The sequence below is a fragment of the Apostichopus japonicus genome, chromosome 13, assembly GCF_037975245.1.
Source record: "Apostichopus japonicus isolate 1M-3 chromosome 13, ASM3797524v1, whole genome shotgun sequence".
NCBI lineage: Eukaryota > Metazoa > Echinodermata > Holothuroidea > Aspidochirotida > Stichopodidae > Apostichopus > Apostichopus japonicus.
Genome location: NC_092573.1, coordinates 25,818,399 through 25,841,268, shown reverse-complemented (window position 1 = coordinate 25,841,268; position 22,870 = coordinate 25,818,399). Strand labels below are relative to the sequence as shown.

The 22,870-nt window shown below is 38.7% G+C and overlaps 2 protein-coding genes across 8 annotated transcripts; both read right to left on the bottom strand.

Annotated features, from left to right (window-relative positions):
• Positions 1 to 224: 224 nt before the first annotated feature.
• LOC139978888 (uncharacterized) lies at positions 225 to 3,529 on the bottom strand. The gene is made up of 2 exons (XM_071989434.1): positions 2,742 to 3,529; positions 225 to 1,844 (listed from the first exon to the last, which is right to left on the bottom strand). The coding sequence occupies exon 2, from the start codon at positions 1,781 to 1,783 to the stop codon at positions 344 to 346; it is 1,440 nt and encodes a 479-aa protein (XP_071845535.1). The 5' UTR covers positions 1,784 to 1,844; positions 2,742 to 3,529; the 3' UTR covers positions 225 to 343.
• Positions 3,530 to 6,711: 3,182 nt separating this feature from the next.
• LOC139978886 (DAZ-associated protein 1-like) lies at positions 6,712 to 22,191 on the bottom strand. Of its 7 annotated transcripts, none has more exons than XM_071989426.1 (13): positions 22,022 to 22,191; positions 21,191 to 21,231; positions 19,822 to 19,988; positions 18,792 to 18,956; positions 18,163 to 18,211; positions 16,247 to 16,329; positions 14,644 to 14,788; positions 13,704 to 13,748; positions 13,205 to 13,450; positions 12,747 to 12,806; positions 10,844 to 10,969; positions 10,307 to 10,402; positions 6,712 to 8,703 (listed from the first exon to the last, which is right to left on the bottom strand). In XM_071989426.1, the coding sequence occupies exons 1-13, from the start codon at positions 22,039 to 22,041 to the stop codon at positions 8,489 to 8,491; spliced, it is 1,458 nt and encodes a 485-aa protein (XP_071845527.1). In that variant the 5' UTR covers positions 22,042 to 22,191; the 3' UTR covers positions 6,712 to 8,488. The 7 variants fall into 7 exon arrangements, with proteins under 7 accessions (XP_071845527.1, XP_071845529.1, XP_071845528.1 ...); XM_071989430.1 differs by having other exon boundaries at positions 8,586 to 8,742; positions 22,022 to 22,189; XM_071989428.1 differs by lacking the exon at positions 10,307 to 10,402 and having other exon boundaries at positions 22,022 to 22,188.
• Between the last annotated feature and the right edge of the window lie 679 nt (positions 22,192 to 22,870).

The window sequence follows — 22,870 nt, the reverse complement described above, 5'->3', positions numbered from 1 at the left end:
AAACTGAAAGGGGGGAGCGGTCGCTCCCCTGCTCCCCCCCTGGCTACGTCCCTGCTGCACGGTAGGATTTGAAATAACTAAAATGGTAACAGAGCCTGCAATTCTAGGATAATGTGTGGAATCGTTACATCACGTGAGAATGTAGCTCAATATATCACTATTCTGGTTATTGCTTTCTCCAGTTAACCAATCATTGACTGCGCCCACCCCCCCCCCCACACTCACACACATACTCAATTGACCTGTTGTCTGATAAAAATTGACTCGCTGCTAAAACCTGCAGTGGTATAAAATAAATACCAAACTGTTAACGACTGTATATATAGTGTCAATGCCACGGCACCTAAAATAAGTTATGAGCCAGGCTTTGGCGCCAAATTTGTTCAGCTTTCCTCTGATTGGCTACGAGTGTTTCTGTTCCTAAACCTACGTTTTGGCTATCTCGCCTCCTCAAGTATCGACAGTTTTTCATTTCTTTTTTCAAGTTTGATAATCTGTCCTCATATTGTTCATCAGTTTCATCGTCTTTCTTTCCTAAATTCGTCACCACTGAAGAGCGCCTCCTATCTCTGTTTTTCCATCGCTGCATCTTCTGGAACCTTATTGTGTCTCTTAGTTGTTCTAAATCCTCTGAGAATGAATCGGCGGTTGATTCTGGACGCTCCGATTGTTGGACGGTAAGAAACTCCTCATTGTCACCTTCGCTGCCAACCGGCGATTTACACGGTGTCAATCTTGCCGGTGTCGGTTTTGTCAGAGCGATTGTTTCGTCTACTTTTTGAAACAACGATTGTTTTCTTCTTTTGATCATGACTTTATTTAGTTCTGTCTCATCTTTAAGCATCCTCTGAAGCTCCTCTCTTTCATAGTCACGTGTTTTCTCTTTCTTTGCCGCTACGGAAGCAGCCTTGTCCAAAAAACCGAAATCGATTCTACTCGTCCGTAAATTATGACAAGAGAACATACCGCTAGAGTAGGACCAGTTAAGAGGATCTGCAGTCGTACTTCGAACCGCTATCGTGTTTCTTCGCGCACCAAGCGCCGTAACGGCCGGTTGGCTTTTGCCTCGTATGGCTGGTAAAGTGCTGCTAAGCCCGTCCAAATCTGCTACACTTTGACTCCGAGATAACTTGATGGCCGGTTTGAGTTCCTTTGGTTTACTAGCAGACGGTAACTTAGGCACAGAACTTTGCAGTTGTTGGTTCTCCTCCGTCGGTTCAATGATTTTAACTTTGACCTCTCGGATGTTTGTTTCCGGTTCCTGACTGGCACTATGCTTTGGTGACCGTTGGGTCGCTGGTCGCCTTTCTGTATCAGTGACGTCACTTGATTTTTTAATGTTATCCGGTAAAATTCCTCCAGTTTTCTGTGACGTGTTTTTAGAAGTGTTTTCATTTTGGTCTTTCTTTTCATTTTTCGCCTCCTCTTGCTCCTCTGCGCCTTCGTTAGCCTCCTCAACAATGTCCAATATTACCATATCTTCCTCAGTCATGAATATGTTATCATTTTCTTCTAAAAATTGTCCTTTTATTCGTAGTGAAGATCTTTCGATCTCATCGATTTGTTTAGGGGTTAAATTACTTTTGATCTTAGCAACGTCAGCTTGGAATTTATCGCAACGGGTTTTAAAGAACTTTTTATCCATATCCATATGTTTCATAATGTAGTTGCGTTCCACCGTCAGTCCTCGCATTGCACGCTCTAGGGATTTTTGCTGGACATTTCGCTCATTCAGAAACTGGTCAGCGTTATGCTTGGGCTTGATTTGGCCTCTTAGTGCCATTTTACTATCACTTATAAATACAATAATCTCCAAAGAGTCAGATTGGTTTCATGTTCAGATACTGCAAAGAGAGAGAAACAAGGAGATAGAATGTATTCTATTTAAGCAGAAAACTTTGGAGGCCTATACAGTATCTAATCAACTAATGACAATCCACCTTCATACTTTAACGGTAAATCTCACCCAAGGTTACATTTCACCCTGACCCAAGAAAAACGCTGTTTATTATTTGCTAATAATAGGTTTGATATTCGTTCTGAAATTGAGCTTGAATGATTCAAGTATAGCTATCGTCTTCTCAACAACAAATCAATCAAAACTTGAACTGCGCCAAATGTATTGATGAAGGTGTACTGTTAGTATAGGCCTATGTAACCATTAACAACGTGCAATTACCAATAACGTAATCCTTGTACTGTGATTACTAATAATGTAATTATTACTGCGATTTCTATCATGAGTGCGATTGCCAATAATAATCATTACTGAGATTTCTATTAACAGGGTAATATAATAATGAGTGCGATTACCAATAATGTAATCAGAAATACGATAACTTATAATGTAACATATAGCCTATGTTACTTGCTAGCTTCACTGTTCATCTGAAGATGGACAGACGGGAGAGGGAGTATATGGTTTGCGTGGGTTTATACATTTATATTATTTCACTGCATAGTAGTAAGACTGACCACCAAATAAAACACACACAGATCGAATTATGTTCACTTAATCTGCATATCAAAATTCATATATTAGTATTGTCCAGTAGTTTTAATTTTTTAAACCTGAATTATATATATGCCTACTATACAAATTCTGCGGCAGCTGCTGATTCCCTGGAATGAATTCTTCTAAGCAACTCCCCGCTAAATAAGTTGTCAGTGTGTCACTAGTTTTCAATTCTTTGGTACCAAACAATCAAATAATTTATAAAATTATGTTAACTAAAACTTACCTTATAGTGGAAACGTCTCATGTCAAACATTATTTTTTGTGACATACGGTACCGGTATTTAACCTACATAGTCCAAGATACTTGCTCACAATACACGCACACAATGTATACCCCTGGCAACCACAACACGAACTATTGTACCTGTTGAAGGTGGATGTCCTATAACCCTACACCTTTATCATTAATTCAGCCCATTATTTTAGACAATACTTCCCAGAACTTTTGTTCCAAATGCTGGTCGATTTATTGCAATCAATAAATGCATTGAAAGATCTGGAGAGGTCCCGTTATAGGCAAATCTGGTACTCTACGCGATCAATAAAGAGGGTGGCTTTACTATATAGCTTCTTAATAATCAATGTAAAATATCAATGCATTCCTTTCGCTCTTCCCTGATACTCAAAATAAATAACATAAATAAAACTCATCTAAACTTTGGATATGTTAGCTAAATATGTAAAATTTTATAAACAATACGTCGGGTTACAATGTGTTTGGCTATCACGTGATGGTTGTAGTTGGCGTTCGTGGTCCAATGGCTTGTGATATCGAAGGCGAGGCAATCATTGATGTTCTATTGTGACCAGACCCTCGATCGAACAAAGACCGACATATGCAAGCGGTTGTTGGAATGTGCCAGTCAATTTCAGTCAACCAAACATCTAGTCCAGCGTCTAGTTCGACCGGTTAAATACGGGGATCATAGGCGTATGAGGCGAAAGCGGTGGGGTGGTGGTGGTTGCAGCCCCTGACAACAAGATATATCCGTGAAAATTCAGGCGATATGCTGATATTGTTTCGGGCACTGCAAAAAAAAAAAACTAAGCAGCAATGATCTTGTTTGATGAGCATGGGCGGCGATCCTGGGGGGGGATGGGGGGATATATCCCCCCATGAAAATGGGTGGAGGGGATGTAATACACCATATCCCCCCCACCAAATGCCAGGAATAAGAATATTTTCATGCCTTCATTTATGCATCATCGTGAATGTACGGCTCTTTTTAGCTTCATTTCTCGCCTATACCATAAACGCAGTGCGATCTTTTCAAATAAACCGTCTTTATAAAGCAAGAATAGTTGACTGTAGGCTTCATTGGCCCTATAACAACAAAATGTATTATTGCGCCCACGGTATTGATATAGTACATATATGCACCCTCATAGTATTCATATAGGCCCTATAGTAGGCCTACACACGTACATGTTCCCTCGAACAGCTGAGAATCTCATGTTACCAGGGTAATGCTTAATTAGGGGCGTCGGAGCGGTTCGCCGGACCAATATTCACGGCGCAAAAAAAAGGAGAAAAAAGTAGCACTAAGAAGAAAAAAAAGGCAAAAAATAAAGAACCAAAATGAAAACATACTTCAAAATGTGTTTCAGAAGATTAATCGGGTACAAAAACAGACAAGGGAGAATGCACAGAAGAAAAGCTCGGGAAGTGCCATTTCCTGCAATCTGGGAGGCATTTTTTCAAAATTTTCTCCATTACGCTACGCGCCAACCAATGGTGGCGCGTAGCGTAGTTTGACCTTCCAAACGTCCCCCCACCCCCCGATAATTATGGTAGATGGCCACACTCTGATCTTCCATACCAATCCCAAATAGCTTCCGACGCCCCTGTTAATACACGTACGTTTCACCTGGATGCCCTAGCAATCGGTACCTAGGAATGTAACTATGTGTAATTGTGTATTGCATGTGTATAGGCCTATAATAGCCTGCATGAGGCCATTTTCTTCATCGAATAATATAAAGAGCTCTCGAACATTCTAACGTAGCGCCTGAAACAAGATTGACAGGGGCAATTTTCCCAAAATAACACCCGAAATTAAAAAAAAAGTATTTTGGATCCTGATTATGAGATATTTCGGACATGAAATCCCTATTTTAAAGTTGGGTATATGCCGCTTGGAAACCTCGGCAAGTGCCGTTTCCGGCCATCTAGAGGGTTTGTAAATCCCAAAATTTTCTTGTACACTTCGCGCCATGGTGGCGCTACGCTTAGATAGTCAACAAGGTCATATCCCCCCCACTCGGAAGTACGGATCGCCGCCCATGTTGATGAGTAGTTCCGCACCAAAACTCAGGTAATTAGACTAACGTTCTAAGCTTGCCCGACTTATCTGACATTGATATTAGCAATATTATACAGAAATATTTTGGTAGACTAACCTAAAATGTGATGATCCTTGGATATAAATTAACTTCCAATGGTAGCAGCATTATGCATTTAAGTACAGTGCCCTTAATTTGGTGAAAATTCTCAAAGTTGAATGGGATCTCACCAGTACGCCCATCCATATTGGTTGGCATTTTTGCGGGCAAATCTTTACAGCACCAAATCAATTACCAGTGCTGTCACAATCCAATGGCTATTTAATCAACAGTCGTTTCCAGAGGCGTAGTAATCAGAAATCTGGGTTTCATTGAACCGGTGGGGGGGGGGGTCCCAATGGTCCTGCAGCGGGCCCAAGAGTTGATTAGCCAACTGCCATTCAGAGTAGGACAGTCGAGCATAACTTTGTAGTTGATTACATAAATGGTTTGTGTCAAGTGGCCGTGAAAGGCAACATCTCTCTTTCTCTCTCTTGAACCTGGGCCCAGCTGGGGACCCTAGCTACTGTACGTCAATGGACGTTTCAACCCATGCTCTTAATTGATGAATGGTAATTAGTGAGTATTCAACAGCATCCAACTTAGTTAACTATAATACAAAGGTCATGCTCGCTTTATTCATGCTTCTCGAATTATTTCAATAATCAGAGTGAGAGAGAATTATATGAAGAGAGTCGGTATTGTGTGTATTCCCGTTCATAGATATTACACCACTTTGTATGCAGTAGGATTCCTATAGCCTTGCATTACCTGCGCAGTACCGCCAGTATGCAACAATGATTTGTCTCAAGTCTAGCTCACATGTTAAAGTAACTTTCACAACACAGTTAGTTAAACCAGAAGTACTCAGTACTAATCGCTTCTTGGCCTTTCGGCTAAGATCATTTGAGGCATCTAGTCTCCTTCTAGGGAAATCGTGATACACATCTGACGATGAACCAGTGGCGTAGGAAGGTACTTTTGAGTGGGGGAGGGGGGGCTGAAGACTGATGGCTGGCCTGGGGGAGGGGTCTAAGGGGAGGGGGTGTCCCCCTCCCCTTTGGAATTTTTTTGCATTTCCAGGTGGCCTCAGATGCAATTTGGTGCAATATAGCACACTTCAACTCCCACTCCATTTTGTAAAGAATTTTGCATTTTTACCTGGCCTTAAATGCAATTTGGTGCTCCAAATGAGATTGTTTTCTCATTTGGAAATGAAAAAGGGGTTTTCTGACTTGCGGAGCGGAATGAAACTTCCGCCCCCCATATTTTTCACTGGGGGGGCTGGCGCCCCCCCGTTCCTACGCCCTTGCGATGAACACACAGTCACAGTCCCGATGCAAGGGGACTGGGGTTGAGAGCGGATCAGTCGATTGGTAGTTAGGTTTTTCGTGCCCACGTTCACTCCTGGGTGACTTTTCTTAAGAGTATCCAGTCTGCTAAGCATAGGCCTATTTCAATTTAAACATGAGGGAGTTCAGTATATAAAATAAACCAATGTTAAAACATCATTGTCACTACATCTTGTAGAAGGGGCCACAGTTTGCCCTCTCCCTCCTCTGGGCTTAGGCAGTAGAAGGGGTCAAAGTTTGCCTTACCCCCTCCGGGCTTAGGCAGCAGAAGGGGTCAAAGTTTGCCTTACCCCTCCTCCGGGCTTAGGCAGTAGAAGGGGTCAAAGTTTGCTTTACCCCTCTTCCGGGCTTAGTCAGTAGCGTTCTTCTTCAACCAAGATGTCTGTTGATTGCTGAACTGGCTAGCTTCACAATCATTTACATATTTATCATTTCTAACTTCTACAAATAATTGTTGTAATTTATGAAATGATCTGGGTGTATACCTTACATCTAGATACAAGTAAAACAAAGAGCCAATTTTCTAATTACAACAAAAATTTATTTTGCAATGTTTAAAATAACAATATCCTACAAAAAAAAGAGAGTTAACATAGACATACACAAATGCAATTGGTGGGGTTCATCCAGTCATGGTCATTAAACGAAATCACCACAAAAAAGGAAACTCTTCCTCCAAAGGAAAAGTCATGTGGTGTGTAAAGAATTGACAAACTTCAGGCAAGTATGGTCAAACTTATTTGAAACAAAGTGCACAACAAATGATCGTCTCATCTTTTGGCCTTAGTATGCTTACAGAGTGAAGAGTCCCGTTTTTCAATTCTCAACCGACTTCAGATAATTTGAAATGGAAAAAAGTGCACAATTAAACAAAAGCTCTCGGACCTGCAATTTACAAACTGACATTTCAGCATAATTTTACCCACTTTTACAACCAAATTAACTTAATTCTTGTGCCCTGTAACCATTGTATACTTCTTCCTTCAAAGATCCAGCAATCCAATCCCTCCCCCCGGGCCTGTCTCTTCCAGGAATATAACCATAACATTGGTAATCACATGAAGCCGTTTGCCCCCCTGGGGTACGGTTCCTTTCAACCCTACTCGTCCCCTTCCCCTGGAAAAATCATCAATATAGTACAAAGCAGACTGACCATTATCACCGTACAAAAAATGCTAACATAAAAACAAGAAGCCTGTCCAGGGCTAAATATGACTATAAATCAATCATATTACAAAAAAGGGGAATTCAGATTCTACAATGGCAGTGGGTTTTTAATATGTATCATTTTCCACCAATGACCTTGTACTCAATTTTCCTCTCAACTTAAACTCGCTCTAAAACAAAAGATAGACAAATTTTCATTTACAATTCCTGTGTGTGTCAAACAATTCCACACATTTTTAACACCTTTTTAGGAGTGCTTGATTTATGGTTAGTTCAACAGCCAAAGTGAAAACTTTCTGTCTCTCTAAAAAGGAGTTAAAATTTAAGGAAAATCATTCATTTCATGGACTGACAAATTTTTATTTACTTAAAAGACTTTTCAAAAAATGAGGCAACTTGCCTATTTTTACAACAGCTGCAAAAGTGAGTTCAAGATGTGAGAGGTTGGAAGTTTGACAAAACTTTATAATGTAATAGAAGTTTGAGAAGCCGGGGTAGCCGGGTAGTTTCCAACCTTGGATAATTCGGCTTTGAGAATGATGTAAACATCATCATGCGATGATGATGATTGTGAAGGTGGTGAGCAGTTTTTCAATCCGCACAATATAAAACTTTAAATTTAAACCAGCTCTATAATCAGTTCGCACCTTCAGAAAACTTAATCAGCATTGTCCTCTGTTGTCACCATCGTAAGGGTAGGTGTACATCTCTGAACAATTGGCCGAGATGTTTTGACACCGTCTGGCCAACTGAAGCATTTTTAACAGATTTAGCATTGATGTGTCTGAGGAAAGGTAGATTACCTTGCCCTGGACTCTAGGGTTTCGTTGAGATGAATAACACGAGAAGAAACACTTCAACTTCTGTCACATTTAATCTTCCGTCGTGATCGACCAGACTTTTATGAGGAACTTTCAATTACGGCCCAACCACATACATCACACATGCACACTACATTGATACAAAGTAAGGTGCACTAGAAATGGGTCATGAGGGACGAGAAAAGGGATCTATACAAGGAACCTAAACCTGCATGACGTCACATGACAAGACAAAGGACTTTTGAAAATGACAAAAGTTGGTTAAAATGAAGTTATTTACAAACTTATATAAAAAAGAGTCTCCCTGATCACCGGCGGTAGGGATGGTATTGTTGAGTGTTGCTCATCCTCTGCTGGCCATAATTGCCCGACATAGGACCGCCGCTGCCATACATATCCTGCCCTCCTCCAACGCCTCCACCTCCTCCACCAACACCTGGTCCGCCCCCATATCCACCTCCTGAGCCACCACTACTTCCTCCTCCTCCATAGCCTCCGCCTCCCATGTCACCGCCATAACCACCTGGTTAAAAGAGAGGGGATACTTTCCCTGTCAACTTTCCTATAAACAAAAGAAACTTTTCTAACAAATTTTTTTAACGTTTAAATCGTTGCAAGTAACTTTTATTTTTACGTATACGACTAAAAACAAAAATCTAGATTGACAGTATCATTGGTGACATTTAACCAAAAATAATTTTCTTGATGAGAGATATAGAATTTTCAAATGAAATAAATGCTAATAAAGCTATCAGCATCTGGGAGAGAGGTGAAAGTGTGGAAAATGGGGAGGGACATGGGAAACAATGCAAGGTTACCCAACAGGGGTCAATAGTGAGACAATGCAATTATAGCATAAATATATCTTAGCAAGAAAATAAGAATCATTTGTTAAGCTGTAAAAATAAGAGAAAGCTCTGATTCTGAAAAGAAAATGAGATGTAAATCAAGACCAGTGATTTGTTCCTATTTAAATAAAAGAGAAAGAATAAAGGAGAGATTGATGGTGCCGTCCAACAAGCATTTGCTGGACCTAATGAAATGAAATATCTTGTAACCCTAAGGCCTAAAATTTCACAATTATAAGTTCACTTGCTAAAAATATCACTGCTAAAATATCTACTGGCTAAAATCAAGGTTTCACTGGCATTTTTTATGAGTTAAAACACACATCAGTTACTGGGTAGGTCTTTGAGAGTCATCAAATAATATCTGATGATAACAGGCAATGACAAAGAGCTCATCTTATCGATTCTTCGACTGGCGATTGTTAACAGACTTACCATTCGTTTTAAGTTCTTAATGTCTATTGTCAGAAAATTGCCAGTGCCTTTAATTTCCACTGGCCAATGGTACAATTCACTGGCAAGAAGCCTAGATTTCGAGGCCTATGCCTATTACACAGAGAGACTAGCAGAGCATACACCACCATAACAATATGAGAACACCTGACACCAATGATACAGTGCTAACTAGACACCCACATTGCCAATGAGAACCTGACACCACTAGCCAATGATAAAGTGCAAACTATAGACTTATAAAAAGAGGACCATGACCATTATCAACACAATTTTGCACAAATGAAGCAGTTTTATGAATTTAAAATAAACTCTACAAAGCAGATGAAAATCATGCTTGACAAAACAGTGCTACAACACGACAGGCGCAGTTGAAGGATGGTGGAATGAGTGGAAGGTGGAAATGGTAGTGGCCAAGCAATGATATCAAGCGCACAATGCAATTTTGACCAGTTTTTGGTATCGCCCAATCGACAGTGAAGTTGTAAATATGTCCGTGGCCATCCTCAAATGTCAGCATTTGATAACCCCAACCTTTGGAAAGACAACATTCAGGCCAAGGTGTTCTTTAATGTGAAATCTGTGCACATGACCGTTTTTTTTTTTTTTTTATCTTTCAGTTTCCAGCCATGCAATGAAAGTTAGCAGGCAAAATATGGGTTAAACAACTACACAAATGAAGAGGGAAAAAAGATGAACAGGAAAAATGAAACCACACACACACATATAATATAACTGTCAAGAGTCAGACATTCAATCTCCTCCATTCTAATTCTCTCCGTACACTGCACACGACAAGAAGGTGATCATTTCAACCCTCATTACCATTTTGGGACATGGGCCCGGGTCCAGGACCAATGCCGAAGTTCCCTCTCTGTGGCCCATAACGCGATGCTTCATGATGGTAGCCACCCATTGGCCCTGTTTCGGAGAGACGGACCCCAAAGACACAGAGGTGATCTAACCTTAACATTTAATTGATCTTAGTATTGCTTAGTAACTACGGCCAAATCCAAATCAGTACTATTACATATATATATATATCTATCTCTCTGATGATACAGTTAGTCTAACTGGACACTGTAAAGCCTAAATGTTACAAGGCTTTGATAACCTAGGCATCTTTATTAGGAACAAACTACTCTCTCAGGCTTAAATAATAATGGAACATTTTGTAACCGTACAAACTCCCTTTCATTTGGTCGTAGCGAAGAAGCATTTGTAACCCACCAATTCAGGCAACAATTTGTTAATGTTCTTGATAATTTTCTCATCATATTTGTTATAATTCTTGTCATTTCTTGTTTCTCTCAATTGTAAGGACAAGGAAATGTGTTCTTAATGAATCTTGTTAAATCTCACCTCCATAGTTGCTCCCACCACCTCCTCCTCCTCCTCCTCCTCCACTGTTTCCACTGTATGGATCTCCTCCTTGGTTACTGCCATAAACACCTCCGTAACCACCACCGTACCCCTGATTGCCACCACCTGATGATATGAACACAGAAAAAGAGTTACTTAAACATGAGACACAACACTGGCTTCATTTAATAGAAGCTCCAATGAAAAATAATTGAAAACTTTTACCATTAAAAGCACCTATTTGCACATGGTTGCCAATTTGTAGCAATTTTACCAAACCAAATCTAATATTATTCAGGAGGTTCATATTGTTCACAAGAAATTGGAAATCTTCAGTTATTTCCAACATTGGCACATGTTCTACCATTTCCTAACTCCCCCATCTTGAGATATTTGTTACTAGGTTGTCAGAGTTTCAACTCAAATGACCCATGACCTTTGCAAAAACCCTGTTGACTTGTTGAATGTCATAAGGTCACTCTGTCTCTCCAGGCATATATAGGGCTTTTCACATTTGACCTTTACTGTGACCTTTGACATCCAGCAGATATAACAGGCATACTGTACTCATTACTGGTAGGAAACAATGTTTTTTATTCATCTCAGGTAAACCAAATGAAGTAGCTTCTAGGGAATAACTTACATTTCACATTTTGTATGGATAGTTACACAAAAGCACCATACATTTGCTTTCAAAAATTATTAAAAATAATGCTCAAAGACAACAAGAACAGGAACTTGTTAACAATAAGTTAAAATAGAATTCATAAACCAAAGAAAAGTTTGCCTCTGGAGCAAAACAAGACGAAACACTCAGTAATTCAATAGTATCAAAAGTCAGACACTGAAAAACTGATTCCAATAATATTTAGTCTCTTTCACTGGCTTGTGAATCACCCGAATGAATACATGCAAAGTCTTGAAAGCACCACTTGTGGTAATAGAAGTCAGAATGTTACATGCATTGTGAGAGAGTAATTACAGTAAACACTAATGTGGCTGGGGGTGAGGAAACTGCTGGGGGTGAGGAAACGGCTGGGGGTGAGGAAACACCCATGGCTTGTTCTCAACCAATTGGGTATCTATGTTTTTTTTCATATTTAACCTAGTTACTGCAGCTACATTGAATTGATGATACTTGGGTTGCTTTCCCATCCCTTGGCAATTAAGGAACCTTTCAGACAGAAGGGGTTAACCGTGTTCCCTGATGAGGACCTTCTTGGAACCAAAAACGACTACATGATGTCAACCAAGTCAGACAAAATCAACTAATAGCTACGGCAGAGGGTTCTCCTCTCTCAAATAACACTCAGCTGCCCAAATCATGGAGAGCTTCCTCAATTATATATGGAATCAAAACAGAAACAGTTGGTTCTTCTACTCAATAACATGCAACCATGTACTACATATGGAGTTCAAACAACCTCTACTTTGAGAGTTAACATGTTTACAAGGATTATGGACTTTGACCTCTTTTGACGTTTGACCTCCAGGTGCATCTACGTACCAAATATGAGGTTCCCCCACCATTTAGTTTTTGAGTTATCCTGTTTACAAGTCAAGGCATCATACACACACTCAAACACAGAAACACACAGACAAACGACATCATCAAATAGATTCCTTTTGCCTCCGACAAGTAATAAAATATGAATCCTGTATATGCTTGTCCAAATTGGGGATAATCTTTCACTGACTTTGTTATGAAGGGCATTTCCAAGTAAATGGACAGGTCAATATATGACAGCATCATTGCTCTTCTGGTACGAAAATTATTTTCTTTTGCTGCTGCAACGTTTAATTCCATTAACAGAAGAAGATTTATCAAATGCAAAGATTGCAAACTGCAACTTTAAACAAGGTGAAAGAAAAGTAAGGTTTCAACTGGCTGAGTGATTGTTACCTGCGGTCTGTCCAGGGCCTTTACCTGTAGGGGCTGCATCCCCTCCTCCAGAGGATAGGCCTGTAGTAAGTATTTAAATACAACTTTGACAGAGAGAGGGGGTATGACTATGTGGGCCAACCATGGTCAAATGCTGGCATTATCTAAGACATATTTGCAAGATGACAGATGAGCAATAGAATGGTGTTACTTATTCTGTCTTTTATCAGGAATCATACAACCCACCATCCACAAAGATCACTGAAAATAACTTTTACTGATGCAAACCATCCTCGCTAAATAAACGATAGAAGTGTTGTAGCCAACCAACCACATATATATATCGATAAACTTCCTTCTTGATAAGTTGTACCTGACTACATATTCGCCTACACATATCTTATGTAGATAAACATGCTCATTGTGTTGCACATTTATGGTGCAGAAACTGTCTGTTAGAAATCCACAACGACACTTACCAAAACCGCCCTGGTTATATTGATTGCCAAAACCACCGCCTCCACCTCCTCCTTGGCCGCCACTTCCAAATCCACCACCATTCTGAAGACCACCATATCCACCACCGAAACCTCCTCCTTGGTTGGCACCCCGGTTTCCTCCTCCTCCTCCGTACCCTCCGCCAAAACCTCCTTGGTTACCACCGTAGCCACCCTGGTTACCAAAGCCTCCCGGACTGCCAAAGTTGCCATGACCTCCAAAATTCCCTATTCCATGTAAAAGAAATAAATAGCATTCTTCTTATCTTCTACCAGTAAGATTCTTGACAATTCTCACTACCTTGTTTCAAACTTAACATAAATTTAAAATCTAATATTCTGTAGTAATTTACTTACTTCAAATTCCACACACATGGACATGGTTTTAACATGAATTCTAACATTAACATTCACAAGAAATAGGACAAAAAGGAAGAAGAAAATCATAGCCTACTACCTAAGACAAGAAGTAATAACTCACCCATTTGTTGTTGTGGACCACCACCCCAACCTTGGCCACCTCCACCTGACGAGAAAGAAAACAAAGGTATAAACATAAATTTTCCTGAAAAACTCCAAATGCAAAGAAATTTTGGTCCCTCAGGTACCCTTTCATTATGCATTGAACTTAAACCCATTTTCATTATGCGTGTGTATCTGCAAGCCTAATGTTAGGCCATTGGAACAGTTATGTGTATAGTCACATTAAGAACAACTTGTTGTCTTACCTGTTTACTACTTTTTACTGCAAGACAGTACATTTAAGTTAGTGAATGTCAGTGAAAGCTCCAATGAACAAACTACTTGTGAAAATAATCTTTGTTTTCTTCAGAATTCTTTACAGCATATGATTGGGTACATTGGTAGAACATTAAAAAAAAAAAAACACAACACAGGAATGATTTACAGTATACTCAGAATTCAAAGTTTTTGTTTTGGTAGCAGGCATATCCATATTTTTATCTGGCATCATGTTCTCTCACCACTATGCTACTCTCAACAGTGTTTCAAGGAGCCAACCCTGACTGTCTATGTTTGGATTCATTGCTAAAGTAGTCTACATCTAGTCTACATCAGACACCCATTATAATTAAATGGTAATGTCTACTGTGTAATAAACCATTAACCACACCTTGCTTGGGTGCTCTCCAGTGTCAAGAGTTTCTGTAGTATCTGGTTGCAACCATTCAACTAAGTGTGTCATCTACATACTAGACAGATCTAGGTCAACAATGCATTCTTTCAACTTTCTTAGGCTTTGATAGCAACGCAACCGTCATCAAATATTACAATTAAACACTCAATAAGGAATAGAAATCACCATCTGATGACAAGAATAGACAGCAACTGTACATATATGTTTCTCACTCACTGCCCTGAATTAATTACTCTTTTTAATTAATTACTCTTCAAGCACAGACCTTGCATATAGCCATACGGTCCATTGCCTGGGCCACCCCCTGGTCCTCCTTGCCAGTTGTTGCCTCCGTTAAAGTCACCGCCATAGAAGCCCCCGCCATCTTTCATTCCAGATTTCTGGGCCTTACGAGCTGGCTTACACTCCACCTAAGAGAAAGGGGATATCAAATGGAGTCTGCTGAGTGCAAGGTATTGTCATGTGAATTAGAGATAGTGAGCAGAAGCAGAGATGCTTACTATGCTAATATTTCAGAGGTAACCTGTAAATGACCGGGCCAAGTGTTAACACTCTATATAGGCTAACATTCATTGTCATCTCATACATTAATACTGATCCATCTTAAGGTTCTGAAAATTGCTGTTTGGTACATATTTACATCAATTATTCTGGGCAAAGTCCAATAATTTAGGCCCTTCAGATAAATTTGCCACTAATGTGTCGATTTCCTTTTAACTGATGCTTCTGAACTTCCAGTTCACTGTGAATGTAAAACTTTACATACCTCTAGAACTTTGTCCAATTTGACGATAAGCACACCAAGTAGTACATTAGTAGGTTTTAAAATTTCATTTAAAGTTCTGAAAATCCCCTAGAACGCCTTACATACTGACATTTTGTACTTAGTCTACAGCAAACTTGTTAAGAAATTCCTGGAAAACAAGTTTGTCAAACAGTTTTTTGATGTCAATGGCAACACAGTTTTCAATTAAATGGATACAGTAAAGCTTCAGTTCTCTGCTATCAACTGGGAAAGATCCTGATATGTATGCACAAATTGTTATAAAGAACAAAACTAAACAAACAATCAAAACACACAGAATATTTGCTCATAACAGATAACTTGAACAACGAAACATTTTAGCATGAAGGGTCATATGCAGATATCTGGAAACTACAAACAAAGGCCAGTTCATTCAATAGGACCCCCCAAAACAGTGGGCAGAAATAAATAAGAGTGAAAGGTCTCGCCAAGTTTGAAGACAAAGAGAAAAACAGTAAGTCTATCTTTTCATGTTGACGTACAGATTGGTTAAGATCACCAAATTGAACAAAAATTTCACTCTCCCTTCAGAACTGTCACTTGCAGGCTGAATACACACATATATATATGATGTTAGTATATGAATACAATAATGTGATTAAGTACACAAGACATTACAAAACAAGAAAAATAAAGACACCTTGGAGCATACTGATAGTTTTAATGCTTAACTCAGAATAGTGTGGATGAATAGCAGAATTAACATCTTACTTAAATACTTAAGTTGGTACTTAAGTCTGAGTAATTTATGATCTAGCTTATTTGTGATCTACTGTATCTGTACTTAAGTCAATACTTAGTATTATACAACTCCCGTACTAAACAAAGGGAGTGCACACAGTAAATTGTGGACAGAGGGCGTTACGCCGTTATTTAAATTCCAGGGTAAAGTTGCTGGTATTTTTGTACTTTACTTGAATCAGGAAACTTAAAACATTGTACCGTAAATTACTTACTATTTCAATACATTGCTGTCACTATAGGATGCTCCAAGTCCTTTACGATAAGTAATAATGATAAAGAATAAAAATTATACTTAGAAACTAGTGACTTAAGTATGTACTTGTTTGCCACCGCAATCCACAAAGTGTTCTTTGCATGCTTCCAGGGCACTTCTCTCTTGCATGAAGGACACGAATCCAAAGCCTAAACAGGAAGGTAGGTAGGTAGCGTAGATAAACTTAGCTTAGCTACACCATACACACCTGCACTTAAACACACATAACTCACTAACTTTGAGAGAAAGGTCACTAAATACAATTATTGCAGTTCAAAGAAGCAGTTTCAAGCCAGTATGATCTAAGGGCAAAGGTCATTTCCATCAAGTATAGCAAGGTACAGTAACTTTGGCCATTGCTGGTCTAAAGTTCAGTCTTACGTATGTCAGTGAAGTGTCTCTCGGGAGTGTAAGGTCACAACTCTTTCAAATTACAATTGCGAAAAAAAAAGAAGGATTGGAGCCAAATCCATCTAGCAAAGTATTGCACTGATGGTCGTCCATACCAATCAAAATCAGGATAAATGTGGTCCATGTCTCTGACTATAGTCAGTTATCAAATGCATCCATTTCTGAGTTGCAATCATTCCAATCCAAGTTAAAGGTGGAATAAATATGTAGCTGTGCTCAAGTTCCGGTACTGCGTTTGGAAATATCTGTGTACAGTCCAAGGGATTTTGCAAAGCTAACAGTTTGTCATGTCATGTCAAATAACGAACAAGAACAGACTTTGTGAGCGAACGAACCAAGATAATCAGACTTCTAATGTGAGTTATGCGAGTTTAAGAGAGGTGGTACCATACCCCTTAGGAATTATGTAGCTTGAAAAACCTAGGAAAGATAAAACTGAAAAATACTTCTTGTAGTTAAAGTAGTTAAAAGAAATAATACATAAATAAATGGTAGTGATAATAGCATGAAACTAGAGGTCTCAAGCTTAAAAGTACAATAGCTTAAGTATTTCACTCTGAAGTACAAGTAACATGCACACCTCAGTGCTTCGTATGTAACTACTGTTGTATTCCTTCACAGGAGAAATAGTGTGAATAGAATATTAAAATATCGTGTAATGACGCTCACAGTTCAAAAAAGGTGAAATATGTGTAACAAAACATACATTTTTATTGATACATAGTTATGGTATAGTGTTTGGTCAAACTGACTTGTTTGCTTAAATCTTAAGGCACAGATATGCCTTCCAAAGTATTTGGGAAAGGGTAAAATGTATTGAGCTTTTTCACATTTTGATGGTGTGCTATTGTTATCCATTCTCAACAAAGGAAGACGTGTTTCTGATACACTTCACGGGTAGAGCCACAATGATGGTGACAGGCCTACTGTATAAAACAAAACCGCATTATCTCTCTCTTCAGGGTAGGGGGGTTACTAATTTTACATACCTGGGTTGGAGAGGGTTGAGGGGGAGGCAGGGCTAGGGAGATTGAGTTCTAGCCCACGTGGTTGGCCGAGGGCAGGCCCATCCACTAATCTTATCTAATTCCCACTATGACTGAAAATCGGAAATTGCCAAAACAGCACACCCCTGTTTCCAAAGTATTCAAGTAAAATCCTACATTTTACATTACAAGATCTATGATCAAGCAAAATGCAATAGTTTATCACGTTTGTCAGTCCATATTTATTGAACCTACCAGCCGCATATTTGTGTGCACTGAAACAATATAAATATCCCCCGCCCCTGCCAACCCCCCCCCCCTCCCCATCCTCTCTTTTGGGGTTGGTCATTTTCCTCTCCTCTGTCATTGTCATTTACTCCTCAAGGTTTGTCTGGTTTGGTAGACTTTCTTGGGTAACCACAATTACACTGTTAATTTTCGAACAATCAACGATTATTTTGGACAATAATTCAACCACACCACCATTTAGGATGTTCTGCTAAATTCTAATACATGTATTACAGGAGAGCTGAAATGCTAATGTAAACTATTTAGACTTAATGAGTATGAAATGGTACCACTGACCTTTGTTTCTCTTTGTATCTGGATCTTGAGCTAATTTGACAGCAGATACCTGAGAATAAAAAAGGCAGGTGTTTACAACAAAATCAAAACCAAAAACACCAACAAAGAAATGCTTAAAAAAATATTCCTAAAGATTGAAGCAATCAACAAAACTAAGCAAGTGGCCAATTTGAAATCAGTTGCTGTTTGTAGAAATGGAATGAAGAGAAATATTGCAATGAATTCTAGACAAGATCTCCAAATTCCATTATGTAAATTCAAGAAACAAAAAATGCAAAGTAATAAATTAAGAGAATTTATCAACATTACAATGTAACTGTAGGCTGCATAGCTGAATTTAAGGTTTTAAGACGAAATGAAAGATATATGGTGTGATAATAATGAAATACTGAATCTGTAAGGCAATTTAAAAGATATGAAAATTAACATCCTCTACTAGTGCATGTTAAAGAAGACCAACAACACTGAATACAAGAATACAATGTCAACTTTGAACAGATTGGAAATGTCTTCTACAAAGCATCCCTGGAAATCTAATTACCAATACCAAGGAAAAAAACTGGTTCATATTTGTGTAAATGTGTAAATTTAAATACAATCCATGACTGAGAACAATAGGGATAACTTACCGATCCAAACCTTGAGAAGAGTAAGGTTATATCCCTCTCGTTGATACCCTGAGGGACTCCCCCAATGAAGATTTTATGTGGAGTGTCAGCATCTGCCAGTTGTACATTAGGTTTCCTCTCTACTCTCTGGTTACTACCACGTGGGGTACATTTTTTGGGGTCAAGCTAAATAACAAAAGACGACAATGCAACATGAAATTATCAAGGCAATGTTTCATAGAAATTAGAAAACCAAGAATAGCCTGCCAATTATAGAATGAGAGCACTGAATGGATATATTCTGTTGTTGCTTATGATGGTCTTGATATCTCTGTGCACCAACATGTTCATTTGCAAACTCTTCCAACCCACCACACTGACAACACTGGGGGAAGAAGACATTTAGAGGGCATTCATAATTTAAACAGATATATATACCCATTGCACACCCCACTTAGAACACCAGAAATGAAGAACAACTTTTCAAGGTACTAACGTCAATCTATGCAGCACACTTCATAGCCTAGCATTACGTCTCTATACACCAGCAAAGTTGGGCTCTCATCTCTGTGTAATGACCAAGTACCAATTTTTGGGACGATTCCCTTTACTTCAATGCAATAAATGGGATAACTCATGTCACTAGGCTGAGTGAGTGGTATAATGTCTGTATAAGGGGGGCCATAAGCTCTGTCTACATGCTGGAGGGCCAATATCGATATCAATATATCCATATTTTGTTGACATCCACCCTTTGTTGTTGATTTTGGATCAAAGACTTAATGGGATGTCTTCACAAGACAAAAATGCATTTAGAATGGTTGCCAACATGATGAAAACAAGAGCTTTCTTGGACTTGCAAATATTTCTTTACATTTAAAAATATCACAATAATCACTTTCAATAATTTAGGGTCCGTATCAAACTTCAAAAATGACTGAATCCGACTAGGGTTATGAAAACCGAAATCAATAAAAAATGAAGAGAAAAAAAAAAAATTGTTGGATATAAGATAGTGACACTTCTGATAATCTCCACTTTAAATACTTACCTTCTTGCCATTAAGGACTACATCCCCACTGTTAAGTACATCTTCAGCATTTTCAGGATCCTTATATTTGACAAATCCAAATCCTCTATTACGTTCAGATTCTGAGTCTTTCATGAGCACACAATCGATCAGCTCTCCATATTTTGCAAAATGGGATTTGAATTCGTCTGAATTAAGAAGTGGAAAAGATGTATAAAGTAATTTTCCAGCAGTAGATACTCACATAGCACTTGAAACATTCATCACATTCAACATTCAGCACCCCAATCAAGTCATAGGTTAGAAACATGGCGGTTCTAGTTTAGAATCAGCGCCCGGAAGTATGTCAAGTACACCTCCTACATTGTTAAGATTTGACAGTGACAAGGATAGGGTAACAAGATAAGGGTCAATAAATACCTCTATACTTCCGGTCACTGATTCTAAATTAGTACCTCAATGGCAAGTGCAACTGTGGTCTCTTTTTGATAGCTCACATGTTATTTAAGAACTGTTATTTCATGACTGACCATGGGGGGGGGGGGGAAATAAATAAAATGCTGTACAGCTACATTCGGGGCAAACCTAATAAAATATTACACTACATGTAAAAATACCAAGGATACTAATCAAAGTAGCAATCAAATGAATGATAAAGTAAAATGGATGGAACTCCATTTCTGTTGTAAACAGAATGGAAAATCAATGCTTTTTCAAAAATTTAATCATAACTCTTCAAATGCAGGCAGCTTAGACTGTTGTAAACCTCACTTCCGACAGTTCCCGTATATTTGGAAAGGAAAGGAAGAATAAACTGTAACATTATCTAACCAAAAGACAGATGGGAAACAATTTTTTTCTGGATTTATTAGTAAAGAAAGACAAGTCATTATTAATTACCTAATTAATCCAAAGGAGCTGCTGTTTCAACACCTCCCAACAAGTTTTAAGATAACTTAGTGATGGAAACAATTTGCCAATTTCTGTCCATCCCCATGGTAAGTTCCCAGTTCTAATATTATTATCTTCTACCACCAAAACAATGATTAACTGTTTTTTTGTTCAGTAATCTTGTATCTCAATCGATTGAAAAGAAAAAAAGATCATACTACTTACTAGGAAGGCAGCTAGTAAGCCTGGTAAGTGGTATTTCAATAAAGTATTGAAGTAGGAAGTAAATTCTGCTATTCAGCTGTATTCATTAGTTATTCATTCAATGATGTCCTTTACACATATCTGCCAACAGCAAAGGTAATTTTATTCCCTCCAAAAACAAGGGCTTTATTCGATCAAGTATGTAGGCCTAGCCTAGCCCAATCAATTGTACTTTCATGACATGAGAGCTATTTGGGGTTCACAAGTGCCATTCTGGGGTGTTGTAGGAACTCACCTTCTGTTGTATCTTTATCAACTCCTCCAATGAAGAGCTTCCTGTAATGATAAAAAACAATAAACAATAAAGTTAACAACAAGGCCGTGGCTATTCTTACGACTAGTCGTAACAATTATTTATAAACTATTCTTACGACTAGTCGTAACAATTATTTATAAACTATTCTTACGACAAAGGCGAATTCAAGCGCAGTAAAATAAAGCAACTGCGCATGTAGTAGGGGTAACCCTAACCCTAACTTTAACCCTAAACCCCAATCCTAACCGGAAATTATTGTTACTCCTGGTTGTAAAAATAGTACCCCTGTCATAAAAATAGCAACTGCGCATGCGTAATCGGAAATTATTCTAACGAATAGTCGTAAGAATTGCCACTTTGTAACAACAAAGTAAATAGGCCTAGCCAGTACAACTTCATGATTGATATGATACTAGGCCTAGGCCTAGGCTACTACTATAGCCTTGCCTAAGATAATTATTTACGAAAATTGTTTAGCCAGGCTTGTGCAGCTGAAGTATAACCTAATGTTAGGCTGACTATGTCGCACTTAAACCAACTTAGTTACCTATTTGCATGACATAGTTCATGCTAGGCTGGCCAAATTCAACTTCAAAGCCTCAAGTCAAGCTAGTACGTAAAATTATACATAGTGATGAATAGGCTAGGCCCATTTATACATATGAGTTCTAACGATAGGATCTACAAGTATTTGCATGGGCGTAGGCTCGGTCAGCGGCATGTTGAATATTATTGCCTTTACTGCTTAAAAAACATATTTTTGAATTGAACTCATGCTGCTAGTTGATATTTCAAACTGCAAAGGCTTACCCAAGTTCTTCATCACTCATGGTAAATGAAATGTGGGGTATTTATCTGTAGAAGTCAAGCTCAACAACGTCAAAAGGTTGGGTTGACAAAGAAACGCGTGTGCTTGGATCTCTCTATATATGCCGTAAGCATCTACGTACTTAATTACGTACACGTACATATGTGTACCGGCGCGGCATCGCGCTGTGTGGAGCATTTGGTAACGCTATTATATCGAGCGAAGCTAAAAAGTATGGTACGCCAAAATGTCAACGTCGTGCGATCTTATAAAACAATGATACTGTCGAGGAAAGTCACCTTAGATAGAAGACAATTGGAACGCCAATGAAATAACTTTATATCCACTCTCAATCTGTCCTCTTACATCGAGACGTTAACCGTATGATCCTGACGATGTTAGTTCAAGTTTAAAAGTGTATGATGGTGATGAAGATGTAGCTTATGAAGCGTAATTATGCTGAAAACCATGGTGGGCTTGACGTGACACTCCCTGAAGAACAAATGAAGAAAAGAAACATGATGTAACAGGTGGAAAGAAGAGGAACAAACAAGTAGTCAACCGATGGTGTTACAGATCTCAGTTTGGCTTAACAGTTACACCACTTTGATGTCATCACTTTGACTCACCAAATTTGAAGTAATGACCTTTGATATTTTCTTTAAATTCGCTCTAAACATTCATTCAAACAATGCATTCAGACAATCAAAACATCCCCATGGGTATAATGCTATTAGCTATTTTGCCATTTGGCATGTGCATAACAGCCAAAAGACCAGTAACATCTTTGTACTAAATTTAATTTTTTAGCAATCTTGCTGAGCAGTCAACCTTAGCTACCATAACCTTGC